At 26.5% G+C, this 13079-nt stretch overlaps 4 protein-coding genes across 5 annotated transcripts; 2 read left to right on the forward strand and 2 right to left on the reverse strand.

Moving 5' to 3' along the window:
* On the reverse strand, nt 1-3035 carry LOC113561324. The gene is made up of 6 exons (XM_026967668.1): nt 2207-3035; nt 1780-2148; nt 1561-1697; nt 1220-1436; nt 901-1071; nt 1-821 (listed from the first exon to the last, which is right to left on the reverse strand). The coding sequence occupies exons 1-6, from the start codon at nt 2642-2644 to the stop codon at nt 621-623; spliced, it is 1533 nt and encodes a 510-aa protein (XP_026823469.1). The 5' UTR covers nt 2645-3035; the 3' UTR covers nt 1-620.
* A 1641-nt stretch (nt 3036-4676) lies between these two features.
* Nucleotides 4677-6184, forward strand: LOC113548880 (succinate dehydrogenase [ubiquinone] cytochrome b small subunit, mitochondrial). Its single transcript, XM_026949970.1, has 4 exons — nt 4677-4935; nt 5022-5122; nt 5190-5392; nt 5927-6184. Exons 1-4 carry the CDS (start codon nt 4902-4904, stop codon nt 6102-6104), a joined length of 516 nt encoding a protein of 171 aa, XP_026805771.1. The 5' UTR covers nt 4677-4901; the 3' UTR covers nt 6105-6184.
* Nucleotides 6185-8442: 2258 nt separating this feature from the next.
* Nucleotides 8443-9003, forward strand: LOC113548876 (cytochrome b-c1 complex subunit 10-like). The gene is made up of 2 exons (XM_026949962.1): nt 8443-8637; nt 8789-9003. Exons 1-2 carry the CDS (start codon nt 8582-8584, stop codon nt 8913-8915), a joined length of 183 nt encoding a protein of 60 aa, XP_026805763.1. The 5' UTR covers nt 8443-8581; the 3' UTR covers nt 8916-9003.
* A 1798-nt stretch (nt 9004-10801) lies between these two features.
* On the reverse strand, nt 10802-13038 carry LOC113560858 (cAMP-regulated phosphoprotein 19-B). 2 transcript variants are annotated; one of them, XM_026966967.1, is made up of 4 exons: nt 12457-13038; nt 11910-11965; nt 11716-11835; nt 10802-11438 (listed from the first exon to the last, which is right to left on the reverse strand). In XM_026966967.1, exons 2-4 carry the CDS (start codon nt 11961-11963, stop codon nt 11235-11237), a joined length of 378 nt encoding a protein of 125 aa, XP_026822768.1. In that variant the 5' UTR covers nt 11964-11965; nt 12457-13038; the 3' UTR covers nt 10802-11234. The 2 variants fall into 2 exon arrangements, with proteins under 2 accessions (XP_026822768.1, XP_026822767.1); XM_026966966.1 differs by having other exon boundaries at nt 11910-11974; nt 12457-13037.
* Between the last annotated feature and the right edge of the window lie 41 nt (nt 13039-13079).

Raw genomic sequence — 13079 nt, forward strand, 5'->3', positions numbered from 1 at the left:
TTACATTTTAAACAGTCACATTATAGTATAAAAATTCTTACATTAGGCACAAGACAAACAACAATGACGATTTAAAAGAATCCTATCACAGAAATTAATATTATACATTTTGTCAATATATATAATATATTATATATATACATATGTTTATATTAAATTACACTGCAGATATAAATTATTAATACATATTACATAACATATTACATTAAAAATTAAGTGGCGCACTACTTAAGGGAAACAATAATCACCAACACAAATTTTTTTTACATAACATTTTTTCCTAGAATACATTTTTTTATCACTAAAGGTCACCCAATTTCTAGATTTAAAACTGCTTCAAAATGTAGGACTAAGTACGCCACTTAAGAACTTATTAAGTTTAGTTTAAAATTTAAAGACAACATTTTAATATAATATACAAATAATAAATCACTTAAATTAAGAAAAACTTAAATTTAAATAAGCACCTTTTCTTTTTACTCTGTTAAAGTTAAAATTAATATGACCAATAATAATGAATCCTACAATTTTGAAAGCACAATCTTTTTATTTTATCGTTTTGTGACAACTTAAAATTAATAATAAATAAATAAAACAAGCATAAAAAGTAGTGAAATAAGTTAAATTAGTGAACTTTGTAATGTTATACTATTTTTAAGGTGTCGCTGTATGGACTTTTTTTCGACTAACTCCAAAGTATTTAAATCTGGTCTTAAAGTACACAACCATGAAATAAATTCATCGCAACTAGATTTACAAGAAAAATGCACAACCCAATCATTGCAGCTTTCTTCTAATGTTGCATCGTAACAGGACCACTCCTTATTTATGAAATATGTAAGAAGAATTTTAATTTGTAAATGTATTAATTATGAATAAAAATATACTTATTATACTTACAATTATAACATAGTAGTGTGATGGGGAAGGCGAAAATTTTAATGAATCCATATTGACTAATAACATACTGTCTGTAATTGTGTGAGGAAAATTGTACAAAACTATATGACTACTGGTCAACAAACAACAGTATCCATCAGGTAATTTGGATTCAATATTTAAATTTTTATGCTGAAAACGTTATCAACAATGAAATATTTTTACACTAGAAGATTACATTTGAATACATTTATAAACTAATATTTTATTTCCATATTTTTTTTTTACTTTAAATAATTAAAATTTTAACTGTTGTATCATTTAAAGCAATTTAACTTACACCTGTCACAGCATAACTTAAGGCATTAAACCATTTTTCTTCTTGACTACAATCAGCAGGTGCCAAAATTATTGGATAATTAATCAGCAAAATTTCTATAGAATAAGGTCGATCAGTACAAATTTTTTTCACTCTTTTACATCGGCCAAATCTTAAAGGTATTGATTCACATGGTAACTTTTGATCTGGATGTTCAAATATGTATAAAATATCTTCACTAAAACGTAAATTAAAGTTAATTATTTAATTTATTTTCATATTTCAATATTAATTATTTTACACATTATTCAGTTTGTTTTAAATTTTATGGTGTATTGTAGCTATATAGATAACAATAATACCTTAAACGCACAAATCTTGGTTTCCATATAGATCCTTTTTTAACCATTAAAAACTCTTCTAAATGAGATTTTAAATTATTTGAAGATTCGCTTTCTTTGTAATACCACAACCATGTATAATATTTTATTTTTTCATCCTAGAAAAAAAAATATTAATTTAATGTTATTTTGTTAATACATATATATAGTTGAAATTATGAACTATCAGGAAAGGTTTACCTTAGGTATTGAAATTTGACATTTTACAGACTCATATAATTTATCGTCATGGTTGATATTTATAACAACAAACGCATTATTTGGGTCATAAAATCCACTACATCTGTAAGCATATTCAAGACTACCAATCATTTCTAATGCAGATTGAACATCTATTGCTGTTATTAAGGTACATTTTTTTGATTTTTCGCTAACAAAGACTGCAGTTTGATCACATGGGCCTAAGGCTATTAAATCTAGGCTTGTAAAATTTGAACTATAGAATACTTCTAACCGTTTAGTGTAAACATTTTTAGTTAAAACAAAAAATCTAATATTTGTAATAACTACAAATAGAGGAGATCCACCAGTGCTTAGCATTCTATAAATCTGAAACAAAATAATAATAATTAAATTGGATTTATGGAAGTTAGCTATTTGCACACACTTTATAAATAGATTCTTTGGTTTTTAATAATAAATCTCTTTTAATTATATTAATCAATTGGTTGGATCCCATATCTAAATGTTTATTCCAAACATTACTACATTCTTTATTCATCATTTCCTGTTTAATTTGATTTAAAACGACTTGTTGAGATTTGAGATCGACGTTTAAAGCATTCAAGTAAAGTGATGGAAATTTTTGTTTTTTTGATTTTAAAACTGAACTTTTGGACAATGTTTCACTCAGTTGTGGATCTTCTTGTCCTTCAGGCGCTTCTCTTTCACCACATTCTCCAATTCGTATTTGAATGAGATTCCCATTCCCAGGCTCAATAACGTCTTCATGGAAAGATACTCTTTTTAGTCCAACCACCGGATGCACCTGTTTGGTGTTGGACCGACGGTGGACGATCGAATCTGGCGAGCGAGCCGACATCATTGAATTGGTTACATTGGAAAAAAAAATTTTAATTACTAACTAAAACGCATTTAAGTAAGTAAACAACGAAAACAATAAAAGTGAATAATCTATAAAGAAAAAAGATTTTACTACAAAGGTATTAAATATTTATATTTGGTCACATTTGTTGTTTTTTTGATAACAAAATCTATGATACAGTATTGATAATAATCTGTGATAATTTATGACAAGACATCATAAGGTATATTGTTCTGTAGTAAAAGCACGTAGAAGGCTATGGGTCTATCAAAGTTTATGTTAGATATGGTATCAACTGTAGAAGCTGCTCGTATAAACACTATAAACACAGAACTTTCAACTTAGTCCGATACTTTATGTATATTTTTATTTTTATATAGTCTAGTAAATAGTAATAGACAATAATATTTATCAAGCACGTATGGTAGGTCTCAGGATCAATTTTCTGGAAGGTTTAAAATATTTATGATACATGAATTAAAAATACATTATTTTATTATTATTTTAATGATAAAAAATGATTCTATTTTATACATTTCTGGGAGGGTTGAACCCCTAACCCCCCTACGTATACGGCTTGTTATCTAAAAACTATAGAACTTATTTAACCTATTTGTCAAACTTATATGAACTTTTAAATATTGCCACTATCAGTGACGGTCTGATTAAGACATGTTTATTTAAATGCAACGAATGAATGAAACGTTTGGATATAATAATTACGAGGAACACGTGGCCGGAAAGCGTTTTAACTTTTAATTTTTAAATCTAAAGTAAGAATAAGTAAATCGTACTTCTTAATTTCTTATTATATTATTATCTTAGTCAGGTTTTATAATTGTGCTGTAGTTTGATAAATATAAATTATAATTATTATGGATGATTGATCTCGAAAATAAAATGTATTTCTTGGTGTATTTTATATGGGTATTTTAATAGGTATTAAACTACTAACTACTAATTGTATATTTTATATCCAGCGGTTGTGGCGTGAGCTAAGTAATATAATAATAGTAAATAATTAAAAGTGGAATTATTAATTCAAAATGATCAACAATATTAAGAACCACTAAAGCTTATGGCTATAGAAAAAGATATTACTTTAAATGTAGATAAAATAAAACTAATAGATGGCATAACAAAATCTTCAAAAGAAATAACAAGATTTATAATATTATATTATATTAAATTTAGAATAAGGGAATTTATAACTTTTATTTTTTTAAATTTAAAATAATAAATATAGAATTTATATGTATTACATTTTAATGACCATTTTTTTATAGTATGGATTTATTTAATTTAATTATAATAAATACATTTTGTAATATGGGGGTTGGGGCCCTTCCAAATAAAATCCTGCCAGGGCCCTTTAACACCAGGTCGACACTGGCCACTATGATCCGCAGTATGACAAAATATATACAGGCTGATTCTTTTATCATAAATTCATAAAACACTCATTATTTCAAATAGTATTCATATTTTTGAAAATATTTTTTTACATAGTTTCAAGTTGTTAAAAAACAAGTAGAAGAGTAGGTTATGAGTTATAAGTATTTAAAGTTTTGATGCGTGGAGTGGTGTGGTACGGGGTTACCCCGCAAAATGTATGTCCACTACTCCGTTTGACTAAACTTTAAATACGTATAACTTATAAACTACTCGTCCTAAATTCGATTTTTATGTATCAAAATACTCAGAAAATTATTCGGAATATGAAATCAAAACTATGTTGTCATTTAAAAAAGTAAAAAACTTAAAAAAATATAAGAATAAAAATTTAAAAATATAATTTTTTAATAAAAACGTTTGTTTTTAAACAACTTGAAACTATGTAAAAAAATTTTTTCAATAACATGAATACTTTTTGAAATAACGAGTGTTTTATGATAAAAGAATCACTCTGTATATATAATATATTGTTATGGTACGTGGTATATATTATCAACATATTCAGTTATCAATTTAGTGATCAGATGATAGAACATAAACGATTCTATGTTATCTGCGGAGCAGGGTTGACTAGTTTTGGGTTTTATCATATGACATATGTTGCAATGTTAAGGACAACGTTATTATTTTAATATTCATTAAGCTTCAATACTAATAGTGCATTATTTAATTCTGAAAACCTTAATATTTATGAACTATTAAAGTTATAAAGTGCAACAATTTAATTGCCTATCGTCCAAATTAGCAAACAACTAAATATTTACCAAATACAATTATTGTTTCACCGTGTTTCCAAAGCAAAATGTTGAGTGTGAAACTTCTTCATCAAACCAAATGTAAGTATTTACATTGTGTTATAATTATGTCTTACCATACAATTTTTCCAATTTTATTTGTATATTAACGGTATATTTTTATATAGATTCGATGTTTGCTGCCCAAAGATCAATATCCTTTAATGCATTGTCAAAGTGTGTGAATCAGTTTAATGTTGCTAGTCGCTTGGGGAATAAAACACTAACTGTAAGTCTGAAGTATAAGCAACTCAATTTGAATTCAACAACATGCTAGATGTTTTGTTTGATTTTAGAAGCCTTTATTGACTGCTCCAATAATAGCTCGTTTCACTGGAAGTACTGCAGCTGTTAAAACTGGAAAGAATTATGCAAGCCTTTGGAGAGCTGAACGTGTTGTTTCTATTGCACTTATGGGATTATTTCCGGCTGCAGTATTATATTCATCACCAATAATCGATACTTTATTAGCAGGAAGTATTAGTCTTCATGTTTACTGGTAATGCCATGATATTATTAAAATTAATGTTATAGTGTTATTTATTTATAGGAATATACATAATTTAGTTATTTAATATTGACTGTCCGATTAATCGAATAACTAATAAACCGATACATTCATTTGGGACTTTGTCAATCTGTCTCTATTAAGCAGTTGTTCCCTTTATGCGATGTCCCAAATAAGCGGATTCTACTGTAATACTAACAACATAATTACTATTGTACGTTTGTAAGACAAACAAAACATTTATAGAAAATACATATGGGTTATGTCTTCTCTTAGAAGGAGTGAAATCATTAATCAATATAGGATTAATAGATAAATTTATTTTGACTAACTTATATATTTTTCTGATATATCTGATGTTTAGTTATTTAAAATAAAAAACTTTTTATTTTTATACTAGTTATCTAAATATAGTATTTTAATAAATGTAAGATATAAATAGATAATTTGCAATAATATGTTGAGTACATTTTTGAAAAAAATATAATTGTTAATCATACATATTTTTATTTTTTATTTTTTAAGGGGACTTGAAGCATTAGTAGTTGACTATTTACGTGTACCAGTTGTAGGAAAGCTGGCTAACAAAGCTGGACATGCAACTATTACTCTTCTTGCGATTGTCACTTTGGCTGGATTTTTGCAAGTTATTTTTGTTGGGGATGGACTTGGAAATGCCATTGTTCAACTTTGGAAATTGTAATATTACTTAATATCCTTTTATGTAGTGTAATATTAACATGTAAATATTGTGTTGAATAAAATCATAATTTTATCTATTTATTTATTGTATGAAGATTAAAATCAAATAAAAATTCAGTTACAAATAATATAAAATTAATAGAACAACTTTTTGTACACATTTTATTTTACTATTTTAAAAATATTATCATCTACATTCTACAAGTGGTCAATTGTGATTACATTTGAAACTACAGAAAAATAATTATTTTCCATTTAATTTGTATATTTTAGACGTTATTGCATATTATATAAAGTATTATGCTGTACTTGCAGTTAACTGAAGTAAAAAAAAATACATTTACTATGTATCAGTATTAAATATAAGTGCAAAATGTATTTATTCTGTAATATAACCAGATTACTATAATAGTATAATAATATTAAAAGAAATACAATTTACATTTTTACTATTTCTATTTGATAATATTCTCTATAGCCACATAAGTTTAAATTTATTCACTGCAGAGTCTCTCAGTTAACTAGCCGGTATCAGACTAGATGAATGTAGAATTAATAAATACACAGAATTAGTGGAGGCTCAGGATACTAAAATATTTTTTAAAATTATTTAACTAGTTAGATTATTAGACTTGCAATCTTATGGCCATTAAGTCATTGAAACCAGTGTAATTAAATAATAGATGAATAGTGAATACATGCCACATAAATTACGCATTTTTACACTTTTTTTTATGACTTAAGAAATCTTAGGTCAAAATCACTTATTACAAAACACAAGCATAATACAGAATAATAATATTGTAAATTTAAATATTTTATTTTATTATTTTTTTTTTAAATAAAAAATAACTTTAAAAATTAAATAAATATTAAATTTACCATACTTTCCATATTACCTTTTTTTAAATCATATCTTAACAAACACCACTTCCTTGTTAGGTCAGGAACTAAATGCTCTAGTATCTTCCCAATCTTAGTTGGTGTTTCTCCAAGTGCAGTTGCATTGCTAACACTATTCAATATATACTCATCAGACCAACCCACCAATCCAAATACTCAAATAGCCGAATATGCTGACGATAAAGTAATCCACCCACACCGATCCTGACTTAATTTCAACTTCTCTCCAAAGCCACTTAAATGACCTAACATATTGGTACTCAAACAGGCGCGTAAAAATAAATGAACCTAATGGATTAAATTAAAGTATGAAATAAAACTAACAAAAATTGATATAAATTTTATATATTACAGTATATACACATAACAGTTTTAAATCGCTATGAATAATGTTTTTGAATTTAAATTTATAAAAAAAAATAATGAACATTGTTAAAACACGTAAATTTGTCCAAATTTGAATTGCAAATATAATAAATATATATTCTCATTGTTATTAATATATATGTTACACAATCTATAAAACAATATGCATAATTTTTTTTATTATAAGCGAAAGACTAAAGAGTCTTGACTGTTAAATACCTAGATTTTGAGTGGTGGACGCTCATTGGCGATACTTCGGCAAATAAAATATAATAAAAAAATAATAGTGTTTATATATATTTTTTTTAAATATTTTAGTTATTGTATGAGGAACATTTTATCAAATTTTCATATCTTAGCTATAAAAATTGAAGATTTCATGCATGTTTTATTACAAAATAATTTTAAAATTTTCAAGATTTTACGGATCTTGCCGAAATTCTAAATTTAAACATTTATAAAAAAAATCACATAAGCATTTGACATCCATACACAGTACGATTTTTTTTCGATGCGATACATTCACATTTTACGTTGTACAAAGTGACTAAACGCTAAACGATTGTATTTCACGATATTCTTTTATTAGCAGTTTAGCTCATTGCTCATTAATATTACAAAATAAAAAATCTGTATATTACATTATTCTCTCATAATAAATCGTAAACTGTTAAAAGTAACTAAACTTTTAATTTATATTTTAAACCAATGTTTTGGTAAAAACACAAATGTCGATAAACATAAACTTATATTTTACAAATAACCACTAAATATACATAAACATAATGCAATATATTGTTGATAATTCATATAACCTTAATATTAATCTCAATCAATTATGTATGATCATTGATCATGTATAATAGCTAAAATAGCTTTATTCTTTACCAAGATTTTTATAGCGACATATTTAATGTTTATGTCATTATTAAGTTGTATATTTAAACTCGACAGTTTAAAATGTAATTCCGCCAAAATATTAATACCAATGAACCAAAGATGATACATATGGAAGGTATAAATCTTATCAACAGCATTTTCTGATAAATATCATATGGTAAAGTCAATATCACTTGTATTAACTCTTTCCGAACACTCTGCATCTTCGCAGTTTTCAAGTGAAACTTAATCTGTTAAACATAAATTATTAAAGTACACGTCTGCCCATTATTTTAAATCTTTGCAGATTCAACATTTCCTCTATTCAACATGAGTCTTGTATCGAAATTAATTGGTAAACGGTACATTTACCAGTCACTCAAATAGTAAGTAAAATGTTTCAAATGTTCAAGAGTAATATATTGGTTAATGTGATAATTCTCTAAGGTCAAATTTAGGTCTTATTTTATCTGAATAATATAATTTTAAAATATACTTTTATGGCCCAATCATTAATTGTTGGGTTATATTTTTCAGTGTTCCTAGTGCAGGTTTGTATGGCGCTACAGGATTCACCTTTCTGTGTTATTTCACTGACTGGAAATTGGTATTACAATACGTACCATACTACAACACAAAATTTCCAAAAGAAGTCGAAGAATAATCCAAGTCCAATAGACAATGTATAAAACAATATAGTGTTCTTGATATCTGTTAAATAAAATCAGTACTTCTTACAAATATGTACCTAAGTTGATGATTTTTTTTTTATAGAATATGTACAATTTAAAAAAAAAATATTAAAAATTATTAATTAAAATATAAACTACCATTAGCCTTTAATTTTTTTACTTTGTAGCAAAACAATCTAATTTATTATGAATTATTATGAGTTCTTAAATTGTGAAAATATAAGGTATATTTTAAAACACTATGCTTTTCCTGAAGACTTAAATACACTTGCGATATTAAACGTTCAATGTAATTATTCATTTTTATTAAATTTATTTGGATACATGTTATTTAAAACGACGTCATACCGGCATGTGCTGCATACCATACCAAAATATAGTTCAACAGTTCTAATTTTGTGTTTAACATAAATAATAGAGTTAAATGACCTTATAAAACTTAAAGATAAGGATATTATCTATGTTTTTTCGTAGGTGTTTCACAATATTTTAATTTATTAGCGAGTTATGAGTATGTAAAATGTTAATAATTAAAAATACTTATAATTCCCTTAAAAATTTAAATTATTGTAAATAAATGATTATATACTTACTACTTACTATATTATTATCATGAAAGGTACCTGTCAAAAGTAAAAAAAATGTTATTCACTGTTAAAAAGCTTGAAAATTTAATACAAGATTCCACATTAGTTGTTCTCAGTGCCAATAAGAGGGGAGGAGCTGATGGATCTTGAGTACAGGGGCCTGATATTGTATGAAAGGGCTCTGGTTGTTCTTATAGATGACTAAAAATATTTAAAATATACATGCACAATTTATTTTTGTATTCGGACAAGGAATAAAAATGTTATTTATTATGTTTTAGTTCAAACCATTAGTTTTGGAGACATATAATAATATATTTTATAAAAAAAACGAGAATTTCAAGAATAATATTTTCAACAAAAATTATTTCAATCTTCTGTATTACTAACAGTGAAATAAATTACTTTACTAATAACAATACACCCCCCCCCCCCGAACCATAAGTTTTGCTCACAGTATACTAACAAATTTGGAAATATATTGAGGAATTACTGTATACACTACTGGCGGACAACGCCCTTGAAAAATTCCTGGTTGCGCTACTGGTCTTCGTTCAGAATCGTTTTTCATATTTAGTATATTACTAAATTCAAATTTAACATATTCATTGCAAGGATTTTTTGGACACCTAGTATATAGAACAGAGCCCTTTTACTTAAATTATGTAACATATTCAGTTATATTAAAAAAGGAAAATTATTTTCAAATCTAATATTAATATTGATATATTATTATCTTTAAAGATACCCAAAATCCTAATAGTTAAAAAATAAGTTGGTAATATTGTGTAGAAAACCTAATTGCCAATACTCTAATTTAATTAATTTAAATTATTCAGATAAAAATAATTTTGCCTTGTGTCCGTGATATAAAATCAGTTCTATTGAATAGTGAGAAAAAAGATATAGGTATAAGTTTTTATGATTAAATTCACGTTCAACAAATTAATTAAATAGTAAAATTTAAAGTTATTAATTAATAGTCAGTTTCCAGTGTTATCATTTTATAATTAAGATTAATATTTAAATACATTTTATTAAAAAAAACTTAATTTTATTTAATTATTAAATCACAAATTTGAAATTGTATATATATTATCCATACATTGTAAAAAACATGAATAATTTGTAGTTGTTAAACTTAATACATCATAAGTATTTATAATCATAGGCACAAAAAGTGTTTGAAATTTGGAGGGAGCCTGTAGATCAGGATAGGTGTATACTGGATACTTTTATAATGCTTTTAAATTATCATTAATCATTAGTTGTTTTTTTTTTTTGGGGGGGGGAGGGAGGGCGGCTAAGCCACTCACTATTTGTGCCTATGTTCATAACCCATTAAAAATAACACATCTAAACACTACAGTTACAGATTAAAGCAACATTTTCAAATTAATGTGCTCACATATCCAATAACAATAATTTAAAAAATCATAAGTACTTTGTTGGAAAAAATGCTTTATTATGAGCGTTAAGATAGAATTGAAATATAATGCAATAAATAATACATATAATTCAATACTTATTAAAGATAAATTTATTAAAAAAAAAAAAAATAGCTTAATCAAATGGCCATTTTTGTTTATTCCATGGGCCACAAGTCATAACATTAACAAAATTAAAATGATTAACATTTGATTGAACTAAATTACTGAATAAAATAAATGTAAATAAATATTAATAACCCATTAAACACACAAATCACGTAGTGGATGATGGAGTGGAACTTGAGTTAAATTTTGGCTGAATGATGGACGTCTTGCGCGCCGGAACTGTGTCTGGTGTGGGTATGGTATCTCCAGTACCAAAACCCAATACTTGTTGCACAGGACGATTATTAATCAACTTATTACCATTACCTGCCTGTTTGGCCATTTGATAATCACCAGAGTCAAAAAATTTTTGCTGTAAACCAAATTAATAGCATTTTAAACATTATTTTAAAGATATTATTATTACAAAATTTGGTTAAAAAATATATACTTAATTTTAATATTATGTTTTTTTTTATCAATGACCGAGCATAATATATTTAAAAAAATATAAGTTTCATAAATCAAGTTAAAAATTATTTTAATTTTCACCAAATAGCTAAAACGTTATCATGGAATATAATATTGTTGATATACTTTCTAACTATAAAGAATATTAAATCTATTATGATCCATAAAATTATTCTTACCCCTTTGGCTAAACGTTTTTGGAGGAGGGCAGAATGACCACTGACTGGAGGCCAATTTGATTTCATTTGATACTGTTTCTTCATACACTCTTCTTGAGCTTTTTCAACATCTTTGGGATCCTACAACAATTGGTTATAGATACATGGCAATGAAAGAAAAAAATGGTTGAATTATTTTATCAAACAATTGTTACCTTGGGCTTACAAAATTCAGAATTTTGATTCTCATTTGGTTTTTGATCGGCCATAGCTAAAATAACTGACAATGAACAATTGTAGATTATCAATACTGATGTGTACAAGAAATAATCATAAAGTTACTTAAATAATTAGATTTAAAAAAAAATTTGTAGACGAAAAATTAGGTACATTATATTATTAAAACATGCATTTATTAAATTAGTGCAAGCAAAAAATAAACAGCTGGAGCACCAAACACTAAATGTATGGTGGATAATATAGCAATAAATGATTCTATAAAGGGAATAATAATAATAATGTGAAAATATTATCAACGTGTTGTACTTGACCTCGAATTAGTGAAGAGAACAACAATATATGTACAACTACACTGAAAGGACACGACCACGGGTAAAATAGTTATAAACGATCTTTTTTTTGTCTAATTCAAACTCGAAGAAAAGATGGCCGTAAACGAAGAATATTGCGTGACGAGAGATTTTATTTTGGCAAGATAATATCAAACTAATAAATACATAGACAAATATTTAATATTATTACTTGTGTTGCACGCGTGGTGGTGAAGGTGATAGTGTTGTCCGCGGATATACCGTCGATTAACTACTAAAAAAAAACGAAAGTCCTGACTAGCGGACGTTTGCAAAACGAAGGGACAAAGAAAAACCGCGAAAAACTGAGATGCCGCTTTGTCTGCGTTAGAGAAAATTTAATTTAACTCATCAAACAATAATTGTAAACACTCGTAACGGACACACGCGCAAACGGTTAGCAATTAACAGTACTGTAGGCCGGAAAGATTGGGCGGGCGAGACGTGAGAGCAGCCAATCCTCTTAAACGACTTCAACTATAATACAATATTATTCTGTTGTTGTTTTATCGGCTTATCAGTAAAATACGCGAAAGCTACAGTCATATATATTGTTATTATTGTTGTTAAATGATGCAATCCACGCAGATTTCGGCGGTTTGGAGTACGAACTACGAGTTGCGCACTTGCAAACTTTAAAATACTATAACTGATGAATAATTGAAGGGTGAATGGCAATCTTATTCAGTATATAATAGAATACGCCTATTAGTCACTGAACTTGCCGTCTTCATAATTCGTACCTATTGAAGTAATGAAAACTAAACAAAACGTGAGCGGCAGCTGCTAGCAGCT

The sequence above is a fragment of the Rhopalosiphum maidis genome, chromosome 1 (assembly GCF_003676215.2).
Source record: "Rhopalosiphum maidis isolate BTI-1 chromosome 1, ASM367621v3, whole genome shotgun sequence".
NCBI lineage: Eukaryota > Metazoa > Arthropoda > Insecta > Hemiptera > Aphididae > Rhopalosiphum > Rhopalosiphum maidis.